General features: G+C 45.3%; 1 protein-coding gene across 1 annotated transcript in view; it reads right to left on the bottom strand.

The window, feature by feature from the left end:
- Positions 1-16,322: 16,322 nt before the first annotated feature.
- LOC104072784 (protein Wnt-3a) overlaps positions 16,323-22,362 on the bottom strand; it is a 39,796-nt gene continuing 33,756 nt past the window's right edge. The window contains exons 2-3 of the mRNA XM_009572355.1: positions 20,456-20,721; positions 16,323-17,314 (exon numbers count right to left, since the gene is read on the bottom strand). Coding sequence (XP_009570650.1) covers positions 16,835-17,314; positions 20,456-20,721 — 746 coding nt within the window. The 3' untranslated portion in view covers positions 16,323-16,834. The remainder of the gene's footprint in view (positions 17,315-20,455; positions 20,722-22,362) is intronic.

Below are 22,362 nucleotides of genomic sequence, written 5' to 3'. Positions count from 1 at the left end.
TGAGCCCTTTTGTATTTGTATAGCCCCTAGCACAATGGAGACAATATAATTGTGGCATTCAGGTTCTATTTAAACATAATAACCGAACACTGTGACTGTGGCATTGCAGTGTAGGGGACAATATGCATCTGCTGGCTATTGTTCTCTACCAGGGCAATGCTCATGCAACTGCTCATGTGCGTTCCCCAGGGTATTGACTGTTAGGCTGACAAGGTAGGCAATGAGATTTTTAGAGCACAAGGAATTGCATGTGCTGGTTACAAGAGGCTGCTTATACAAACATTACAGACCTAGACTTGCCCCGGCTCAAACCTACTGTCATTCTATCATTGTCTTGGTGGAGTAAGAGGTGAGAACTATGTCCGGCTCAGTTCAGTTCTATCAGCAGCTTCCAGTGAAATCCAGTATTTGAGGCATCAAGAAGAGATCTGTTGTCTTGTCGGACACATTTTTGGCACTGATGAACAGATGGCAGATTTGTTATTGAAGTGGGAGATGTGGCGGTGCGTGATGGTGCTTCAAGTGAACTGAATGGCATGGTGTCTCTGAAGACACACATTCTTCTTGAGACACCCCCCTAGCAAAGACACGTCCCGAGAGGATGTGTTTGCTTGCAGAAAATTATTTAGCCACCAGATGTCTCTCCATGCTCCCCTGGTGTACAAGGAGGGCAAAACTGGAACTCAAGTCATATGGAAAAATGCTCATTTACAGTTTGTAACTCTTGTTTCTTTATTAAACATCTTCTGCCTGGAGTTGGCTTTACACCATCTCAAGAGATACTCTGCTTCAGGGGTGGATTTTGATGCATCTCCTTGGGTTGAGGAGACTGGAATAAATATTCTCTGGAGCTTTGTAAATTAAAGGTTTTTGTCTGCCCATGGCTATACATGACAGCACTGTTGAAAGATTAGTACTAAGAAGGTCACTTGAGAGGTCAGAAGAGCTTTATGGAAGAGATGGCCTTTAATGAAGATGTTTCAAAATGGAGAGTGTCTAAGATGGAGTGGTGTAGTCAAAGAAGAACATCCAACCATGAATTTAGAGCATGGAGAACAAGCCTACGAGGTCTTATTTCCAACATGCGTTGCTTCTCCAAACTGCTGATTCTCAAGCTTTTCATCCTTCAGGTACCCTATATTCAAATGATCTGGAGTCTGAAGCAACTTTTGCCTCCTATTTATTTTGAGAATTTTAGGGTTAGACCATCATGTCAGCCTGACATTTTAGAATATTCCAAACAAAAAGGGAAAATGGCACATTTCTGACAGTAAGAGATCATGGACCTGGAATAAGCAAGTGCAACTTCCTCTGTCCTCACAAATTGTGACTGACTTTGGTTCCCAATGGGATAGATAATTTTATTCTGCTTAGTAGTCAGTCTACAGCAGGTGAGGAATGAAATGTCCCAAAGCATTCTTTTTTCACAGTACATTCCTGTTTTTCTTTAAAAACTGCAGTATGAGTTGAGTTCGTGGCACTTGCGGAGTTACAGCCCCTTAAATTTACTCTTCAAAGTCACCCCCAATTCAGATTTACAACCAGGTCCTGAATCTGACAGGAAGCCCTTCACTTGTGGAAGTGAAAAGACAACAGCTCCTATGACTTTGGATCTGAAAGAGGAGTCCACTCACCACCGTTGGCATACTCTGAAAGACTCCTTGCTAAGGAAGGCTTAGCAAGATGACTGCTAGGTTTGAACTACCTAGATTCCTTCAAACCACAGAGTCAAAATCCAGCTGACTCAACTCAACCCTTTTGTGCTTCTTCAGCAGCTAAGTAGAGTCAGTTCAGATTACTCCCATTAAGGATATATTGTTTCATGGTCTGGACAGACATTAAGGCCATTTTTTGGTCAGAAATGAAATTTGCTTTGGTGTCTTCAGCTACAGGCTTCTCCCTAGTTAGAAGTGGCTTTCGCTGTTCAGCTCCTGTGATTATCAAGAGCTTTTCCTTCTTATGGAAAACACTGTAGACTTCTAAAATTCTTAGTGAGAACTATTGTTGGGCCAGGACCTGACACATAAACCTGAGGGGTTCGCAGGAAATTTTGGTGCAAAAATTCAGTTAGCCCATACAAAACAATTTTTAAATATATGTGCATTTTCTTTAGTGTTTTGTACCTTTTTTCTAATGGTCTACCTCACAGTTGAGATTCCTGCAAATTTGAGGTGAGGCTTGCAGTTTCATCAGCGCTAATTTACGCCTCTAAAAGTTAGATGCCCAGGTCCAAGTTAAGCAGCCCAGTCTTGCTTTGTAGTCGAGGGAGAGGAGAGTCACCCTAGGGGGAGATTCATCTCTTAAAACAGCCACCCAAGGTTGGTCATGCAAATCACTTGCTGGACATGTCCTGTTCTCTCCCTTGGCTGTAAAGATTTGTCAGACTTTTGGTCTTTTTAAAGTTAAGGGAAATGACTACTGTCTTCAGGTTTTTTTAGCCAGACTGAAAGAATAAATCACCTTTTTGCTGAAAGTCATTCCCCCCTGAAGTGTAGAAAGAATATTAGTCTCTCCCAAGTTTGTTTCATGGACATTTACATGTCAATGAATATACGATCAGCTGTGCTGGATCAGACAGCAGGTTGTGTTGGCCCTGTCTCCTGTCTGTGACAGAGGCCAAGAGTAGGTGCCTGGGGAAGAGCAGAAGAACAGGACAAACACAGGGTGATATTTCCACTGGCGTATGCCCAACTCCCAGCAACCCCCAGCTGGGATTTCTGCTTGAGGAGTTGTATCTTTGAGTGTAAAAACTCCTCATGCATTTTTCTTTGATGAATTTTGTCTAGTTGCTTTTTAAACTCAGGTAAATTTAAGTATCCACAGCTCCCCATGACAGAGATTTCTACTGTCAAACTATGAGAAGGAACACTCTTTTCTGTTGTTTTCAACCTGCTAATTACAGTGGATGTCTCCTAGTTTTAATATTATGAGAAATGGTGGATATTTGTTCTATATTCACCTCTCAGCCCTATTGTCTCCCCAGGCCTGGCTGCTCCAAGGATTTCTTTTGCAGATCATGCCAGCTTGCACCCTATGGCCTCTGCTTACAGAGCAGTTCCCACCTTCTTTATGCCAACAAGGTATAACCACATGCTTGGTGAGCTAGCAGAACTGTAACTTTTTTATTGGCTTGTACTAATTGCAAGCCACAAGTGAAAAAAGTAATTTCCTTGACATGACATGTTTGATAAATGATGCTAAAAGGTGGACCTCACTTTTCTCTAGTTAAGCCAGACGTTTTTACTGTTACTAACTTGATGTTATTTTTCCATTCAGATGACTTGCAAGACATCTGCTTGATACGTACAGCTTTGTGGCCTCCTTGGGTATGGTTGTTGTGTCTATAGGCAAACTGGCTCGGGCAGCCTGCAGCAATGGCTAGGAGCTATTTTTATTTATCAGCATCACTGATGGATGTAAACAGGGTTAGGTAGAAACAGATCACTTGGACTGGAAGTTCTTTAGAACAGGGTCCACCACCTTGTTCTGTATTTGAGCACTAGAGGTGGTCTTCAGCTGTGATGAGCACCAGAGACATCATCACAAGACAAGGAATATGATTATGATTGAGACTATCATAATAACAACGACACCTGGATCTCATTGTGTTTCTCAGATATCAAAACATCCTAATTAAAGGGGAGGAAAAAATAATTCAACAAAGTTGCACAGCCAGCCTTTCGGTTGTGTTTTATTCCATATGAATTTGGAGTGTCTGCTGCCTTTTAATGTGTAACCTTCCTCTTCCCCACAGGAACAACATCTGCTGCTAAGGCAAGGTGTGTCGAGCAGTCCCTGCCAGCCTGTAACAGCAGCTGGGCAGCCGAGGAACTTATTCAGAGCTCTTGAGGACCACTCAATTATCATTCATTAACAAGTCCAAAGGTTAGCTCCTTGCCAGCCCTCCATGTGCCAAACTCCTTCTCCCTGACTGCGATGCTTGGGGGATGGTGTTCCCACTCCACGGTTGAACCAGTAACAAGTGTGCTTATTGATTTAGCTGTTAATATCAGCCAAAGTCCTTCCCTTACCCACTTCAGGGCTATTTACTTGTCCTGCCCTTTCCACTTCATTGAGACACCCTACTGTCCCAACTGACACTGCGGAAAGCATGCCTGAGAGAAGTCTCCTGCCAAGTCCATTCTGCTGTTCTGGCCTGGGTTAGCAATGTGGAAGATAAAACCATCTGTTGGGTGTTTGAAGGGGCTGTATCTCATCACAGTCCATGTGCAAAGGGACAAGTCTTTGTCAAAAGACTTCATTCACATTGACTAGCGAAAGGCTACTGTGTAGTCTCTACTGTGAACTTGGGTCTAAAGAGTGGGTGGGACCCAAGTTACTTCTTTATTTTTGAGAGCACTTGGAATTCAGGTGCACTGCTTGTGAGGGAGCAGCGTCAGGGACAGAGAGGGAGCAGCAATTTCAGAGGAAGCATTTTTTCTCTGGAAAGCAGCAGTTTGTTGAAACCAGAATTCCAGTGGGGTTGCTCAAGACTAGACTGGAGCTATCAGTTACTCAGAAACGGCTGGTGACTCAGCCAGGGTATTGGCTGTATGTTCCAGTCTCTGTCTGATAGGGAGGGGAGGCTTGTGCTTGGATTTCCATATGCTGCCAGTTGTCCTTGCTGTGTGGCTGTTCTGGGATACTTTTCTCACTGAAGCTATCCCATTTTGCATAGAGAGCTTGATATTCCCAGGATGAAAGACACTGCCTGCATAACCCAACAGCATTGATTAGGACAGAAAAAACAGGTTCAAGACTCTCCTTGGATGCCTGCATGAAAGAAATTCTCACTATAACAAGTTGGCACCCCACCACTACCACCACTGTTTCCCACACACAGCGGTGCTGCAGAATTGAGAATGACCATAGCCTCACATATCCCAGGAAAAAATATCATAGAGCCACTTTCTCAGAGCTCAGGTGCTCGGTGAGACAAACTCAACACAGCCTTGCTGTACCTCCTCTTCGACAAAAGAGCAGATGAAATATAGGGTGTTGGGATGTGCATGGACCAGGGAGAATGGAAAAGGTTTCAAAGGGTCAGGTCCAGAGCACAGATCTCTTTTAGATCACTTTTAAAGTCTATTTAACCTTGCTGTCCTTGCATGAAACCAACTTGCAGAGAAACTGAGCTGACCTCACCTTAACACTACCACCAAGTTCATTAGTTAACACTTCACCTGTTGACACTCGCAGGCAAATCCCAGACCGGATTGTAGCCCTGTGGAATGCAAATCTGGCTATGTGCCTCCAAATGACTGTACGATGGGGAAAAAAAATCCACACCTGCAAATAAAAGAGATCGGTAAGCAAATTCCAAAGCCAGGCTGGGTAGCAATGAGATGGCAAAGCTTTCAAATTATATTGGGTCACAGCTTATTTCTTTATGGCCTGGCTAGCTGCTAGTCAGGAATTGCTTTCGGCTGGTTTTCACAGCTTCAAAGGATGCTGTATTGGACTGATTGCTCAAGCGGGATTCAACTTGCAGATTAAGACATTTAAATTTAGGCAGCAATATGTAGTGTGCTGCCTACATGTGCTCGGAGAGTCTAAGCTCCCATTACAACCAGTGGAGATCAAATTTTCAACGTGCTTGCCTGTACACGGGTGTCCGCTACCATCTACGGTATCTTAGTGTAATTCCTCTGGGTATCCCCCTGCCAATCCAGAAGGACATGAATCTCCTAAAGGGTCTGTAGCAATATAGGTGCCAAGCCCATATGATATTGCAGATGCCCTAAGGGATCTAAGGCAGCACTCAGACCTTATGGTGAAATGAATCCCTCTCCAGACTTTACTAACAATAACGGGAACTTTAAAGTCAGACCTTAAATTCAAGCAAATTGGGCTCAATTCACTTGACTAAAGCGCCTAGTGCCTTTTGACATGTTTTGGGGTATCTGAGACATCTTCCTGGAGCTGCCAGACATGACACAGACCTGCAGGAGACCCGTGGCGGTTCTGGAACAGCACCTGGAGGACAGGCAGGATACTCCAGATCGAAATGCCTAGAGGGCATTGATATGCCTTTTTGTGGTTCTGTGGGCACCTACATCTGTGTGTTTGAATCTGTGAGTTGAATCCCACTCCTTGTAATCAGTGAAGCCTGTGTGGCAAATCTGCAAGTTTGTGGAGACTTTGGATGCCTTGTTCACATGCAGATTTGTCTGACTATGGGTGGTTTATTTCCACCAGACTGGTGCACAAGGACTCTGGGGGCTCTCAGAAGCCTTGGGCTCACTCTGCATGTACAGACCAATTTGCACATGAGCTATAGATCTGGCACATCTCAGACTGGTTTGAGTTACTGTTTGTATGTGACTGGGATGCCTGTGCATGGAAAGCAGTCTGGAGAAACGGTGTAGTACTACCAGCAATGTGGCATGTGAACTTGGCCACGGTTTTGCTTAGGAGTAGTCTAGTCAGCACTGATTCTTTGCTGGGAACCAAACCTTCGTTCAAGTTCGGTGCACTGTTTCTCAAAGAAATGTTAAGCTCTCAACTCTGATGATTACAAGGAAGCTAGGTGCCTAATTAGCTCTCTGCATCAAGACCTGCGTGCACATCAATCCTTAAATTATGCTTGGGAATGAGGTTAGACCCTTGGCTCTGTGTATAAATAGCTGCTACTTGGTAGTGGAACAGTTTTAGGTGATTTCTGTGACCTAGGTTGTCACGAGCAAAGCCCATTGCCATGGCTAAATGTGACCGTAGGCTGTGCTGCCTACTTGTAGAGAGAAAAAAGACTGTTCTGCAAAAGAGAGGCCTTCTACAGTTTCCCTAATGGAGAAAAGTCCAGGTCATGGGGCAGCAATGAGTTATCCATACCAGATTTTCTTATTTAGTTCATAAAAGAGTCTGTAGGGGTTAATAGCATGTATAAGGTAAGAAGATGTCCGCTCATTTCTTAGTTTTTCCCATTTAAGGGTAACACAGCTTGACAAATAAGCTTATCTCAAGTGCTCTTTAATAAGAATGTTCATCATTTATTTCTGGAAAATATGCTGAGTCTGGAATGCTGAAAGCTCTCCATGGTGTTTGACCTGTGTCATTCAAAGCAAGGTGTGGGTGTGTGTTTGTGGGGGGGATATTTTGTCTGGGGCATCACGGTATGCTCCTTGCCTCCCAGTCCCTTCTCATAGGAAAGGTGCTTTTTTTGTTTATAGATGTGCTCATTCAGAATCTCTTAGTCTCTCTTTAGTCTCTCTTAGTAGAAAAGCAGATGTCTCTGGAAGGTGATTTATACCAACTAAGGTCTATGTTTTAAATAAGTGGGATAAATCTCTGGATGTGCTCAAATCTCTCCATTGGCGATAAAGGAGTCATCAAGGATGAACTTAGAGGAGATAACTGGTCTATGAGGGATAAAGCTAGGTGGCTTGAATCTCTCCTAAGTGAATGGCGAAGGCCACAAGAAGACCAGTGGGATCTGATCTGTTTCTGTTTGCATGAATGGGGTGGGAGGTGAACAGGCACAGAGCCCCTGCCCTGTCTGCCTGCAGCCATCTCCTCTGCAGCAAACTCATCACTTCTGCAGTGATCCCATCACCTCTGCAGTGAACCCATCACCTCTGCAACCAACCCATCACCTCTGCAGTGAACCCATCACCTCTGCAACCAACCCATCACCTCTGCAGTGAACCCATCACCTCTGCAACCAACCCATCACCTCTGCAACCAACCCATCACCTCTGCAACCAACCCATCACCTCTGCAGCCAACGCAGCCAAATTGAAAGCCTCGAAGAGAAGCTGTGCTGCTCGCTGTGTCAAGTGAGCCCATTTCATGGGGATGCCTTTCCTCACTAAGGACGGAGGAATGGGAAAGGCTGTTGCAGGGTTTATTTTGGGAGCAGATTTCTCTGTACACAGTCCATGCTAGCTATGGTAGGTGCAATGGAAGACCAGCCATGGTAGATTCCAATGAAAGGAACAACATGGGTTCCCTCATCTTGCCTGTCAGCAGTGTGTCCCCCTAATTGTATCCTGATGCTCAGTCCCTGCTATCTATGCACTTTTCTGGCATGATTACAGCCCTGGTGGTTGCATGACTATGCCCAGCAGGCTCCCAACCTAATAGATTAAGAAAATGGCAGGAAATGGGAGAACTAACACAAAATTTTTTTAGGGCCTTCCAGGGGCATTGCATAAAGTGATATCTTGCCCATGTCGGGCTTTTCTTGCTCCGGAGAAAGAATATTTATAGCAGTCAAAGGTCAAGGTGGTAGTGGCTCACCATGTACCAGCTCTCAGCCACGAGTAGCTGTGTGGTTGGTCTTTGTCCGCCCTATGTTTGAAGCAAGATGCATGTCTTTCGGCCACCTTTCTTCACATTGCAGCTGGACTCTAACTGGGTCTCTGTCCTAGTGATGCTCGGCTGAGAAATGGGCTTATGGCAGTTTAAGTGTACATGTTTTACTCATAATTGGGTTGTTGCCTACCACAGCAGCTGGGCACGGGTTAAATGGCACCAGCTCGGGTGGCATCTCTTCTTCCAAAGCACACAGCTTCTGTCCTACAAGAAGAAGACATATGTTTTCCCTACTTCTCCCCAGCTGTATTTCAGCCCGTGATATGAAATACCATCCCATCAAAACTGTGGAACAGTGGGAAAAATACCCAAACACAGGTTAAAATTAATGCTTTTTTTTTTTTTTAATTTTCATTATAAAGTTAACACATCTATCAAACTTAACTGGTAACAAAAAACAGTTACAAGACATCGCTAGTGTGCTGTCAGTAGAAAATAGGGTAAAAGCCAATGAGGTCACAAGCACAACAGCAGAGCAACAACACTGTCCCGATGAGTTATTTCCGCAAATATATACTCTTACTAATATATACATTTATTCATAAAATAAATAATCATAAAAAAATCATCAGACTTAACAAAATACTGAGAAAAAAAGGTGACAATCCTACTTTGTACAATAGCTTTGGAATTTCAGGTTGTATCATACATGCAATCTGTACAAAGGGGTGCTCGGGTGGGGTGAGGGCAGGGGCAGGCTGGGGAAGGGTTACAGACAGTGATGTAGCTTTGAAGAAGGCGATGTAATCAGGCAGACAGTCTGTGGGAAGGGAAAACAATAGTGAAAAAACCCACCCACAAGAAGATACTTGTCCTTGACTGCCGGACAAGCATGTTTTTTACCGTGGGGGAATCCCCTGGGGTGCTACAGGGCTGTGTTTTATGTCTTCCACAGTGCTGGTGGGCTCGTCAGATAGTCCAAAGCTACGACAGGTCTTGTTTGGGCAGGTTTTGGCCTGGGAGTGACAGAAAGCGATGTCATAAGAGATAGATCGAGTGGGTCTCCACCGAGGTTAAGAGGTGTAAGGCTGAGCCGCAGTCAGCTGGGGACAGGCGGGCAGTGGGGCAACCAGGTCTGGAGGAACACGCACCAGTGGAAACCAGGGTTCTCAGTGGGGAGGATTTCATCACATACAGGAGGATTTTGGAGGTTTTGGGAGCCTGCCTTGGAAAGACTCAGGCCTCTTGTGCTTTCCAAGTGGTAGCAGCGGGTGGCAAGTGCATGTTGGGAAGGAGCCCTGAGGGGATGGTGCCTTCCCTCAAAAACATGGGTGATACTCATCTGCTTGCTGGCCAATGTCTGTACAGACGTGCATTCAGGATTTTGGTGGAGTGGAATGAGTGGTAAGAAATAAATAAATACTAATAAATAATAATAAGAAACTTGGAAAAGAAAAGAAAATGAGGAAAGCATCTCCTCACACCTTCCCCACTCTCCACTTCCACACAGGGCTGTCCAAGACCTCCCTTGGTCCACAGAACATGTGTAAGAAAAGCAAGGTCTACAGAGACAGAGGAAGAGACCAAGTCATGTGGAAAAGACCCCTGTGACTGTTGTGCTTCAGGAACTTTATCTGGATGGTATTCACATAACAGCAGGATTTTGCCTCTAGATGACTTGGTGGGACTTGTCCATTTTCGTTATGTGCTCACCAACAGGAAGAGCAGAGATGCTCCCTTGGAGTCAAACCCATTACATACCAGTAAAGTGGATTCAAATAATTATACTTACAGAATAGGTCCACCCTCTGCTTTCTTTGATACACTTGTAAGTCTGGCATTATGGAAATGATGCTTCCTGATTTATATCAATTTAAGTGAGAGCAGAACTGAGCTCATACAGAGTTTTCGATCTTAAAGACATGAGATTTAGGCACCTGGAGTGGGGTCCAGCTCATAGATTAAGACACACACTTGTTAGACATCTAAACACCCATAGCTGAAGGAGATCTAGTCAGCACAGTCAGTGGGGCCCAGAGAGTGGTTCAGCTCGCCCTACAGTGGACACTTACATTTGGCCAGCTGAATTGTTCTCCAGCCTCCACTGCCTATTGACTAGGAGCTCAAATGAATTGCTCATGCGCAGGCATCTATTGCCATCTGAGATGGAGTTTCTGAAGCATCTGCATGGAGCTGGCAGATACACCATGTGACTTAAGGGAAGCCCACACTCTTCCAGAGCAGCTGCTAGAAGCCATTGGGGTACCCTGGAGCATCCCAAATGGCTCTAGACACCTATCTTCAATAATTCAGTTCAGCCCTAGATGCTATGTTTAGGCAAATGGAGCCCATCATTGGGCTTGTATGGGAGTTCAAGCACCTAGTTCACATGTAGATACCTGCATTTAAGCATCTCACTTCATATTCTGAATCCCACCCCAGGTACCACTGCCTGGGAGTTAACTACTGGCCTCTCGCTTGTGCTTGAGAAAATCTCCCCCTCCAAGGTGGAGATGCACCACAGACACCTCTGGAAACTGCAGCAAAGTGGGAGCAGAATGACTTGCCCAAGTCCTTGAAGACACTGGCAGTGTCAGGAATGAGGACTAAACACCTCTTTCTCGAAATGGAGGCCACAGAAGCCTCCGTTTCCTACCAAACGGAAACATCTGCACCCCGCAGCGGTTAACAGAGGCTGGAGGCAGGAGGTCCTGCCCCCTTCTGAGTAGTGATGAACTGCAGATCAGTAGCTTTTGTTGGAGCACACAAGAGAGAGCAGGAAACATGAGCGTGGGGGGGCTAAGCCATGAAGAAAACAATTCAGCAAAAAAAAAAAGCCAGATCCCACTGCTGCTGCCCAGTGAGGGAGGGGAAATCTAGAAAAGAGATTCTCCTGTACTAAGAAGTCCCTGTTACAACAGGCAAGATTTAGCTTGGAGGGAGGTAGAAAATAGGAGACATATAGCTATAAGGAAGGGATAGGACCTCCTCCCACCCAGCCCACCTTCTCTCCCATCGTCTAATGCTCTCTCTACAGCTTCTCATCCAAACAGCTGCTTGGGCACACGACTGACAGACCTGAGCGAACGTCCCACTCACTCGCTACGCCACTGATGGCAGAGCGTTTCCTTCTCGGCAGCCTCAGCTCTGGAGCAGGTCTCTGGAAGAGCCGGCAGTCATTTTCCTATGGGCAGCCTATTTAACCAGGTGCAATGGCTGGTGTCTGCAGGGCAGATTGATTTGATGCCTTTTCATGGCTCTGTTTTAGCTTCCCAAAGCATATCGTTAAGGCATCAAGGGAAGCCTGGAGTAATTTCCATAGTGCAGAACCCAGGACTGGATTCACAACTCCTAGCTCCTGCAGAGTGCTCGTGCTGTAACCCTAAATATCCCCAGGAACATCAAACCCCAGATTTTCAGCACTGAAACCTCTCTTTGAAGCTAAAAAAGTGACCCAAAGCTCATAGGGTTTCTCCCGAATTTGAATTTAGGGATGGGGGCACGACAAGCATGTGAACACACATGATGAATGTATTCTAATCCATGGACATCTCTGTGGCAATATATCTGAATGCACTGAAAACACCAAAAATATTTTAGATTGAGTGGCAGATGAAATTGCTCTCTGAGGTTTGCTAATACAGAAATCCTGCAATGCTCAGCTAAGACTACAGCGCTTTCGTCTGCAGGGCTGATGTGGCTGGTGCTGACTCAAAGATTTCTATTCCATGTTGCATTTTGTGGTGTGGTTGTCCCTGCAATCCCCTCCCAAGATTAAATCCTGACTGCTTTAGTTCTGCACATGAAGCCCCTTGTAAAGAGTGGAAACAATTCTGGACACTTCAAAATGCTTTGGAGAAGACTGTCAATGCTGAACGTGACACTTAGGCAAAAGAGATACATCAGGGATCAAGTAATAGAGAATGTCATGCATTTCCCTCCCCATGTTTTTCTTTTCTCTGAGAAAGAGAAGCCCCCAAATTCTAAAACTAAACCACAACAAGAAAAAAACTCCTAAACTTTCCATTTCTTTCATAGAAAGAAAAGAGATGAGGCCAAATTCACCCCTCACAGGTAACTCCACTGTCTTTAGTGAGGTTGGGTGTGGAACTGATGGGGCCCGTCAAACCCATCTGTTCAGCTAAAGGAAGGGTTGGATAGCAGCATGTAAGAGGATGGAATTATGTTCCTTTTTTATTTTTTACACCTGTGTTACTTGGTTGGATGTCTTCTCCCTTTCCCCTGGTACTGCTAGACACGTCAAACCATCAGCCTGAGGACAAACCTCATCAGAAGTGAAGACTGAAGGGAAGGGCACCATGGATGATGGAGGTTGAGTTGGCTAGCTCCCATTTGTGGGAAATGAATGATCTTTTCCTTTTGACTATAGACTGGTGCATTACCCAGCTCAACTGAGGTGGAGGGGAAGTTTTGGCAGAAAACCATTTCCAGAGAAGTGCACAATTCAACCGTCTACACATAGGCATCTCGTGTCATTTTGACACCCTACAGTCTCTGACATATCTGCCCAGGTTTAAGACTTGTGGGAGTCCTATGTCATTGCAGCAAGAGCTGGATCCCAATAGGATATTATAGGGCACCTAAAATGTCACCAGATGCTTATATTATTGAATGAATTATTGAGTGAAACCCTAAGTCCACTCAGTAAGGAAGGCCCTACCATTTTCACAGAATGGGAGAACCTGAGGCAGAAGAAGGCTCTGGGTTGTATTTAGACCATATCCTAAATGAGGCCCGATGTAGGCATGATGATGTCTAGGAGGGATGGCACCTCACTCATCATTGACTCAATCTTTCATACCAGTACAGTGGCAACCCTGACTTGAGACATGTAGTGTAGGCAGTGGGGTGGGATCTTAGTTTTCCAAAGACACTTCCTGAACTCATGTGTATTAGGGAGTGATGGCCCAAGTCCCTTCTCCAAAGCCATGGGGTGAGATGTAGGCCTAGCATGTGCACTCAGCATGCTCCCAGACCCCGAGCAGGCTCGCTCTTTTCCCTCCTCATGGGTGGGCAGAGTCAGACCCAGGACTAGGACCCTCAGATGCACTTGGGGTGATTAACAGAATTCACGCAGGCATTTTTCATTGGCTTTAGTAACAGCTGCTCAACCCCTTACATTATATCATCATGGTGGATGACTAATGACATAATAAAACCGAACAAGTATGCATAGGTTTCGTTAAAAATCCCTTGAATGGGGTGGAAGTCCCCAACCACTGAGCTGTTTCAAGCCTGACCCCAGCTTTGAATGAAGGAGTACAACTTCCAGCCCATCTCAGCTGATGATCAGATTGCAGCTTCACCTCCTTGACTAATGGTGGACTTTACATCATCAGACTGTAGCCATCTAAGAGCTCATCATCTAGCATGAGCTCATCAGCTAAAGTCAGAGGAAAGACAGAGGTACACCCAGAGGGCAATTTACCAAACATAGCTTAGATACCGTCCTAGGCTATAATGAATCACCTTCTGGTCTTGTTTGTTTTTTGCCATTGATCCTAGCAGAAAACTAGATAAATAGCTTAGACTAGATGACATGGCCAGATGAAATAAATTCCACTGTTGCAGTCAAAATCTGTTTGTTCACCTTAAGAGGCAATTGCTCAGCAAATGCCTAGTTTGGGGTTTTTTTCCCCCATGCTTCCCAAAGAGCTTCACCTCCTAGTGATGTTGGGTTTGGTTCTGGTGCAAAAGCAGAAACGGTGGATGTTAGCATGCTGTGGATGGGCTGGGGTCGGAGTCCAGCTCCCATGCATGGAAGCCAAATCCTTCAACCCATTTCTTCACTGGTATGGTATAAAAGAAGGAGTTTGAAACCACTTTGCTTAAAAATATTAGGGTAAAATTAGTTGTGGGTGTGACCCTGCTGAAGTCAACGGATTGGCAGGCACCGTGACCTGCAATGATTTGCATCTTTGCTGTTCACATTCACTGACAGAAGTACCTGGTGAGACGTGTCTAACATCTCTTGCTGTGACTGCTAGCACTGCATCATATTAAGTAAATCAGACGTATCTTCCTTTGTCCCATTTTTTCCAATTCATCAATGTCTTCCACCGCATATGTGGTTTTCTTCAGCGTCTGCTTTCTTGACAGCTTGTGTTTGAATATCGGTTATTGTGGCAATTTCCCCCTGCAGCGGCTTCCCTCTCTATTTGCCGTAATGATCAGGTTTTCCTTTTCTCCCAGGCTGTATTACAAAAATCAGTCATGCATCCATTAATTGGTCCATCTTTCTCTCAGTTCTTAGTGATCCATTGCTTTCTACCAGTTGGTGTGTGGCCATCCATTGGGTGCAATGTTTACATGTACAGATATGATTGATTGGTTTTCTCCCCATTTTTTTCCTTGTCTCTCTTGATCTCTTCCTCTCTCCTTCCCTCCTTTCTGTGTCTCTGCTTTCATTTCATCGCAGCTTTTTTTTTGCAGAGCATTGATAGAAGTGCCTCCATCAATAGGCAAAGCTTGCTTGTGCCCTTGGGCACAGCCCTGAGACAAATGGGTGATGCATAAACTGCACCAGCGTAGGAATAGTCCCAGGAGACGCCATGACTCAGAGTCAACCCTTGGAGGCATCCTTTCCTCCTCCTTTCTCTCTGATGGGATTAAGCTCTCTTCCCTGCGTCTTCTGCATACTCCCTTCTTTGGTTCCCGGGAATAAGCTGACGTGCAGAGACAGAAGAGCACTCTGATTTCTCTACACAGACGTCCAGGTGTGAACTAGCCAACAGCCATTATAACATTGCCATGAAAAGACTCTTGTGGGTCACTGGGAGTTAGATCATGCCCCATTTCCCTTCCTGTACTGAAGAGAAAGAAAAAATGCCAATCCATTGTCCTTTTCCCAAGATAGGAACCTAAAGGTATGGGGAAGGCAAAGAGGACACAGGACAAGTGCATCGGAGGCTAAATAGTCTACGACTCCATGCTTGATTACCACTCATTTATGCCAGTATCAACCAGGAATAACTCAAACAGAGTCACAGTGCTGTAAATATCAAGGTGATGGGCTGAGATTCATGCCTGATACCCACGTGGCTGAAGGAAGCCCTGATGCCCACGGAGGAGGTGAGAGTTTTTTCTGTAAACTGGCAATCCTGATCTGAAGTCAGAAGTAGAGCAGCATGCAAAGACGGGGAGTCAGAGGTGAACAGCAGAGATAGGGCAGCGCTGCAAAGTTGGGGTTGGGCTCCGTGTCCAAAATTGCCCAAAACTCTGGGCTGGTTCAGAGTCTGGGTTTTGTGCATTTTAATCTGTGCCACTTTCAGAGATGGGAATGACTGTAGAAATTAGGTGTGGAACAAAATTTGGCTCGAGTCTGAAACTGTTCCAGCTTGGAGGGGGCGGGGTGGTGGTGGTGGGTTGGTTCACCGTCATGTAAATCAATGGGTGACAAGCAGTCCTTCAGAGTCATGTTCCTGACAGACTTGTGGTCTAAGGGTTTTGCTAAGTGCCCAGGGGAAAGCCTGCATGAAGTGCAGAGAGCGGATGGAGTAAGTGCACTTTCCACTGTTGGTGACGGTGTTCCCTGATGAGGTGGGAGGGGTAAACACTTTCCCTTTCCTCCTCTACGGGAACAAGCTGGGATGCTGAGGAGCTGGATGTCCTACACCCAGCAGCGAGTGTCCAGCCCCAGGAGACTCGCTCTGCACCTCATGTTTCCGAGGAAGGCTCGTTGGCTGAGCCACATGCCGGACCACGGCTGGAGCAACATCTCCCTTCGTGGGATTGTCTCCTTCTCAATGCACACACCGAGTCCTCTTCACATATCAGGCACTGAACTTTTCCGTACTGTGCACATCACCTGTGTGCCAGCAGGGCATTTGCAGGAAACCATCAGCAGTTCTCTCTCTTTCTCTCCCTCTCCTTCTCCCTCCCTCCCTCTCTACAGGTGTCACTGAATCCTATGTCAAAACTGGCAGAAGCTACTACGCTAAAAAGTTCATGTGAAGAGCCTGCCCACTCTACAGCTCTATTATATATTTGTAGACTTCTCTGGTTCCAGGGCAAAAGCAAAGGAGTATTTGCATTATTTTTTTAAAAAAATCATTAATTTATCTGCTTTTATTTCTTTTGCTGCTGTTGTCGTTGCTCATTTTATACACAGTTTGGCCATTTGGGTATGTAGATAGATCTCAGAAAGCTTATTGCTGCTGTCCAACACAGCCTCTGCCTGGCTGAGGGAAAAGGAGATACTTAGGAAGATGCAAGTCTTTCAAAGGACACTTAATCACACGAGTCACTTCAGGTGGGTGAGAGCACAGCAAATCCATGCTTTTGCTGATGCCCTTCTTTCCAGCTCTGTGTTGTCGGCTGGTTGAAAAACCGCTGTCTCCTACTGGAGGCATCATTGGGGCGTAACTTGTGTGACTGCCAGATGTACCTCAGGATAGCCCAGAAGTCATTAGACCTATTCTATCCAACCAGTTTTAGCCTTTTTTAAAGTTTTTATTCTTTTAATATCAAAAAAGTAGACTTCTCTCATGTCTGCAACCTCAGAGGAAGTAGGCTCGAATCCATTTCTCCACTTGGAGCCCGGCGAAGGGTTTTGCCTGCTTTATTTGCACGTGTGGACATCGTAGACTCGTATGCACTCCTGGCAGCGGACGTAGCAGCACCAGTGGAAGATACAATGACACTTCTCTTTCCGTTTCTCAGTCCTTGTGTTGTGCCCGCGGCCGCAGCACAAAAGGTCGCAACCATCAATCCCATGGGAAGTGACATTACAGATCCTGTCACGGGTCCCAAAGGAACCTGTCTCAGGGTTGGGTTCACAAAAGTTTGGTGAATTCTCGTAGTAAACCAGGTCCTTCTCAGTTGGAGCCTTGAAGAAGTTGTATTTGGGCCTGAGGGTCTCGACCCAGCCACGGGATTCTCGATGTTTTTCCACCACCATTTCAGAAGCGCTATCGTACTTGTCCTTGAGGTAGTCACCGATGACCCTGAAGTCTGGCTGAGACCACCAGCAGGTCTTCACTTCGCAGCTGCCCGAGAGGCCGTGACATTTGCACTTAAGATGCATGAGTTCAATAATAGACTGAAAAAGAGGAGAGGAAAGGCAAAGAAGAAGGAAGACATTAGCCTGTAATCAAAACACATATTGCATTCTGCTACTTAGCCAGGATTTCCTAAAGCATTGCAGTGTTTTCACAGATATATTTACACACTTATCCTCCAGTCAATGCCTGCACAGATGCTGCATCTGAGGCAGATAAAACCTGTGCAATTGTATTGTTTTCAGTGACTAGCTCTGATTCCTACCCCAACTTTAAGCATCTACCAAGTGCTTTCACTAAGGGCTGAAGTGATTTCTGTGCATACCAACTTCTATCTTATCAATGTTCATGGGTGAATATTGCAGTCCTGTCACCCAGGAACACAATTCAGACACATCTAGGCAGAGAAGCGAAGAACACAGAAATCTTCTAAAACAATGTTTTTGTAAATGAAATATACAGCTATTCCATTGGAAATTAAAGAATTATGAAACGTCCTAAAGACGTAGTCCAGAATTCCATCTTCTATGTGTGTTTTCATTAAGCAAATAAGATTCTAGCCTTGCTTGTGGCTATGTTCAGAAACCTGAAAAGTAATGTATTTTTATTTTTAAGCCAGACTTACGATTTTTCTAAAACCATTTCAAAGAAAAAATTAGGAGTCCAACTTTTGATTTTGAAAGGCTTAAACTTCAACATAAAACACTGTTCTGGAATAAATGCAAAGGTGATTATTGATCCCAGAAATTTGCTATTTGCTTTTACCTCTTATGAAATTAGACTAAAGGTTTCTAGAGGTGTTGCCCTCCAGTATTCTGAGGTGGGAGACAGCCTTATGCAACAGACTGATCAGCAAATTTCCAGGTACGTGAACAGACTAGTGCCAGCCTGAGTCCAAAAGATTTGCCATGAATCAGCACCTTGGTGTTCACCAGGTGCTTTCCTGTGTTATTTACGGAGTATCACCCACCGCAAAGGAGGTTGTAATTAGCGATGAGAGAGAACCACAAAACGTTTGGTTCATATAATCATGCTGAACTTAATCAAAGCTTCTGGCGTAGTGGTAGGGTTTGAGTTCATATGGGAACTAATATGAAACATTGCCTATGGCTCAGGTTTAGCTGGAAACACTTGAGTATGGAGACCTGGAAGAGCTACCCCATGAGTGTTGGCACGGTGAGAATGGAAAACACTACTGCTAGGATTTCAGATAATGGTGTGACATCTGCTCTCTGATCTTTGACATCTGTAAAATGCCCAAAAATAACTCAGCGTCAAGTAACAAGACTTACAGTAAAAAGACCTCTGCAGGCCTGTGATCACAGGGATGTTCGCTCAAAGCTCAATTTTTCCAAGGATTTTCACTTTAAGGCAAATCCCTCTTTTCCACTCTACCCAGCTTCTCCACATTTGTCTCATTCTCTCTTCTTCCTATTTGTCTCATTATCTATCCCAGCAACTGCCACCAGCAATGCACGATATCTTGGGATACCTGGGATAATTTGGGCCAATGCTGGAGGAAACCACATGATTGCTTGTAGTCATCTACATTGCAGACAATTTTTGTTTCTGGTGGTATTTCATTTTGAAAGGTTGTATCCCCTACTTCCGAGCAGCTCTCCTGTGGTGTGAGGTGGGATAACTCCACGGTGGGATAACTCCACTGGATTGGATGGTGTCCACCTGAGGAGCTCACACCGAAGTCCTAGCCTGCCTGAGGACAGCTGTTTCCTAGCACAGTGCAACTGTGGTGGCTTTGCTATAGCTCACTGCACAGTCCTATGTCCTCTAGACATGTGTAAGGCCTTCTGCTGAGGGAACAAGACCATATTAATCTCTTCTGAATACAGTGAGGTATCTTCCACTGAGGGATAAGATCTCTCAAGTTTACTACATGAGAAAAAATGCTGCTGTATCAGAGAAGCTGTGGCATGGTCTCCATTAGAAAGAGCTTTGTGGTTCAGTTTCACAAATTGTTTCCCATAGATTACATTCTTCTGGCATTTATGGGCTCATCTCATTCCTGAGATGAAAAAGAGAATGTCCTCTTACTAGGTTTGTTCCACCTTATGGAAAAGATTTACTGTGTACGAGGCAGTCACTGTGATGAGGGCAAGATTCCGTGCTTTCTGTTCCCTTACACATTTTGCTCCATGACTGTTTGAAGTGAAAACACATAAGCTGGCTTTGGGGCATGGTCCAAGTTTAATCAGGAGGTACATTCCCTCTTATTTTCTTTAAATATTCCCTGGGAAATAGAACAGAGTTGAGAAGAAAGATTTACTGTGTACGAGGCAGTCACTGTGATGAGGGCAAGATTCCGTGCTTTCTGTTCCCTTACACATTTTGCTCCATGACTGTTTGAAGTGAAAACACATAAGCTGGCTTTGGGGCATGGTCCAAGTTTAATCAGGAGGTACATTCCCTCTTATTTTCTTTAAATATTCCCTGGGAAATAGAACAGAGTTGAGAAGAGGGGTGGTTTCTCTTCCCCACCCTCAAGCCTACAGAGCAGAGCGGTGATCCCAGGGGAATGGACAGTTGCACTCGAACTAGGATTCAGTTGCCAAAACACATGCATCTAACGCCATTTGTGAGCTCAAGGCATCAGTGCAAAGATGGCAGAGGACCTGCAGGAGACACACTGTCTTTCCCAGCCCAAGGACAGGCTGAATACTTCAGGATATCTCAGTTTATACTAAAATGCATTTGCTTAAGCAGCTGAATCCTCCCCATAAACCCTGGTCCATCTCTCTTAACTTCAGGTGTCTCCGGTACAGACTTCTCCGGCTGTACAGCTCACCTTCCTACAGCCAATGGAGGGGAACAGGCACAGTTAGGGCATCATTAACTGAGCTATTTCAAATGTCTGTTTCAAGCTGGGATGAAATCCCATCCTAGACCTGTCTGTCTTGATCCATTCTCTATAAAAGAGATCTGGACAACTGACTCCAAGGTAGACATTTACTCTGGGTGGGTGAATTTACTTATAGTTTTCATAGATCAGGTACATTGATCACCTCCCTGACAAGAACTATCATAAGGCAGGTATCATCGTTTCATGATGTAAAACTGCCCAGATTTATGTGTGGTTATTCCCCTCAGTTCCTTCCCACTGTTCATTATGGCAGGTAAGAAAAGATTAAAGGGAGATCGAGAAAGGTGAAACTAAATGTCCTTACGGTCCTTCCAGCTTCGTTGTTGTGCCTGTTCATGGCTGACCGAGCGTCTGGTCTGTTCTCTCGGGCATCCGCAAATTCCCGAGACACCATGCTCCCAAACTCCACGTCCTCGCTGCAGCCCCCCCATTTCCAGCCTTCCCCAGGAGAGCCCTTGTGGCGGGTGTCACAGCCGCAGATGGTGGCCGAGCCCTCGGCGCAGGATCTGGTCACCGCGAAAGCCACTCCAGCAGAGGCAATGGCATGGACAAAGGCTGATTCCCTGGTAGCTGTGAAAGAGAGAAATCAATGAATGGGAAGGGACCACCCATGGCTTTGATCAGCCCTGTGAACACCTTCTCTCTAGGGCATGGCAGAAGACCAGGAAACTCTCCTCCTCCCTGTGGTCCGGCTTGGACCTACTCCAAAGACATTTTCTTATACTAGGAAATAAGATCCTGTGTAGACAGGACCAGGCTTGATTCAAGGCCACTGAGGTCAGTCAAGAAGTTTTGACTAAGGTCATCCTAAGGTCTTCGGATAGGGCTACAGCAAAATAAAAAGCAGTGCAAACCTGAGTTTCAGGGGCCGTATAGAATGTACTATATGGTACTTTGCAGGCAATACACCACATAGCCATACCCTGAGCTGCAGTCTTGGCTTCAGATGCACAGAATTTGGTCTATGTTCCCAATACATGGAAAATGCGGGTCTACTACATTTAAGGAGGCTACTACACTTAGCCTCCACCCTTAGTGGTGGGACCAGCACCAGGTAAAGCACCTCCTGCTCCTTGACTGGGAGAACTAGTGATGGCTGGAAGATAGGAAAATGCCAGGATGGCCAGATATTCCCCAATCCTCACTATGTAAACTAATCATTGTCCCCACCCTCCGTCCTGAAGCCACCTTCTTTTTCCTAGGCTGCCTAGCTCACATCGGCTCACATCCATCCAAAGTTTTGCTCACTTGCCTAATTAGGGTCCCTGCCAAGGGGACGGGAAATGAGCTTTCCTTCTCTGCCCATTGCCTTAGAATGGTGGGTGGGATCAGCCAAAAGATGTCATGGTTAAGGTCCAAGGAGCCTTAGTCTCTGTGGAGACCTTCCTTCATAGCCTTTCATCCTAGCTGGAGCTGGGTGGGGAAGAGCAGCTCAGCATTAGCCTGGCTTTCCTGGATGCCAGTATTTTTGCTACACTGTGCCAAAATGAAAACCAAACATTTCAAACTGCTTTGCAAATGGGGAATATACCAAAATATCAGTTTTCATTCCTGCCCCACTGTTTTGGTCCCATATGTTTCTTCACTCACTAGAAATGACCCTGGATTTCAACACCACACCTCAGAAAATACTACTGCAATGCTTTTTGGCTTCAGCAAAATGGCATTTTTATCATGAACAGGGCTATTCTCAAACCCTTGAGGCAATTCTAAGAAGACACAACGATTCTGATAACTGGCCTCCCTTAACTTCCTATACCATTCCCCACAGGAGCTCACCTCGCGCCTATAGACCTGTTAGCTGAGAAAGCGTGTTGTCTCTGACACCTTTCAGATGATTAGGCTAGGACAGTGTTGAAATATGAATGGATCCATAAAGGCAGAAGGTCAGGTTTTCAGTTGATGCAGCTTCACCAGCTTCTACTGAGCTTTGCATCAGCTGACAAGTGGCCTACTCAAAACCACTCAAACCTTCTCTGCACCATATTTTGCTGATCCGAGCTTTCTCTGGGCATTTTGGCTTAATCTTTACCTTCTAGATGCTTCCAGGCTTTACTAACACGAAGAGATTTTAATATGCCAAGCCAAAAAGCCAACATGTTCTCAGGGAGAAATCAAAACTGCGTGCTTGCAGAGCAGTCCCGGCTGGATTGAAGGCTTAAGCAAGAACTTGTGCAGCACTGCTTCGCTTTGGGAAGCCTACCAAATACA

Source organism: Fulmarus glacialis, unplaced genomic scaffold, assembly GCF_000690835.1.
Source record: "Fulmarus glacialis isolate BGI_N327 unplaced genomic scaffold, ASM69083v1 scaffold752, whole genome shotgun sequence".
Classification (NCBI taxonomy): domain Eukaryota; kingdom Metazoa; phylum Chordata; class Aves; order Procellariiformes; family Procellariidae; genus Fulmarus; species Fulmarus glacialis.
The sequence above is the reverse complement of the archived record's forward strand: the minus strand, read 5'-3'. Positions and strand labels throughout refer to the sequence as shown.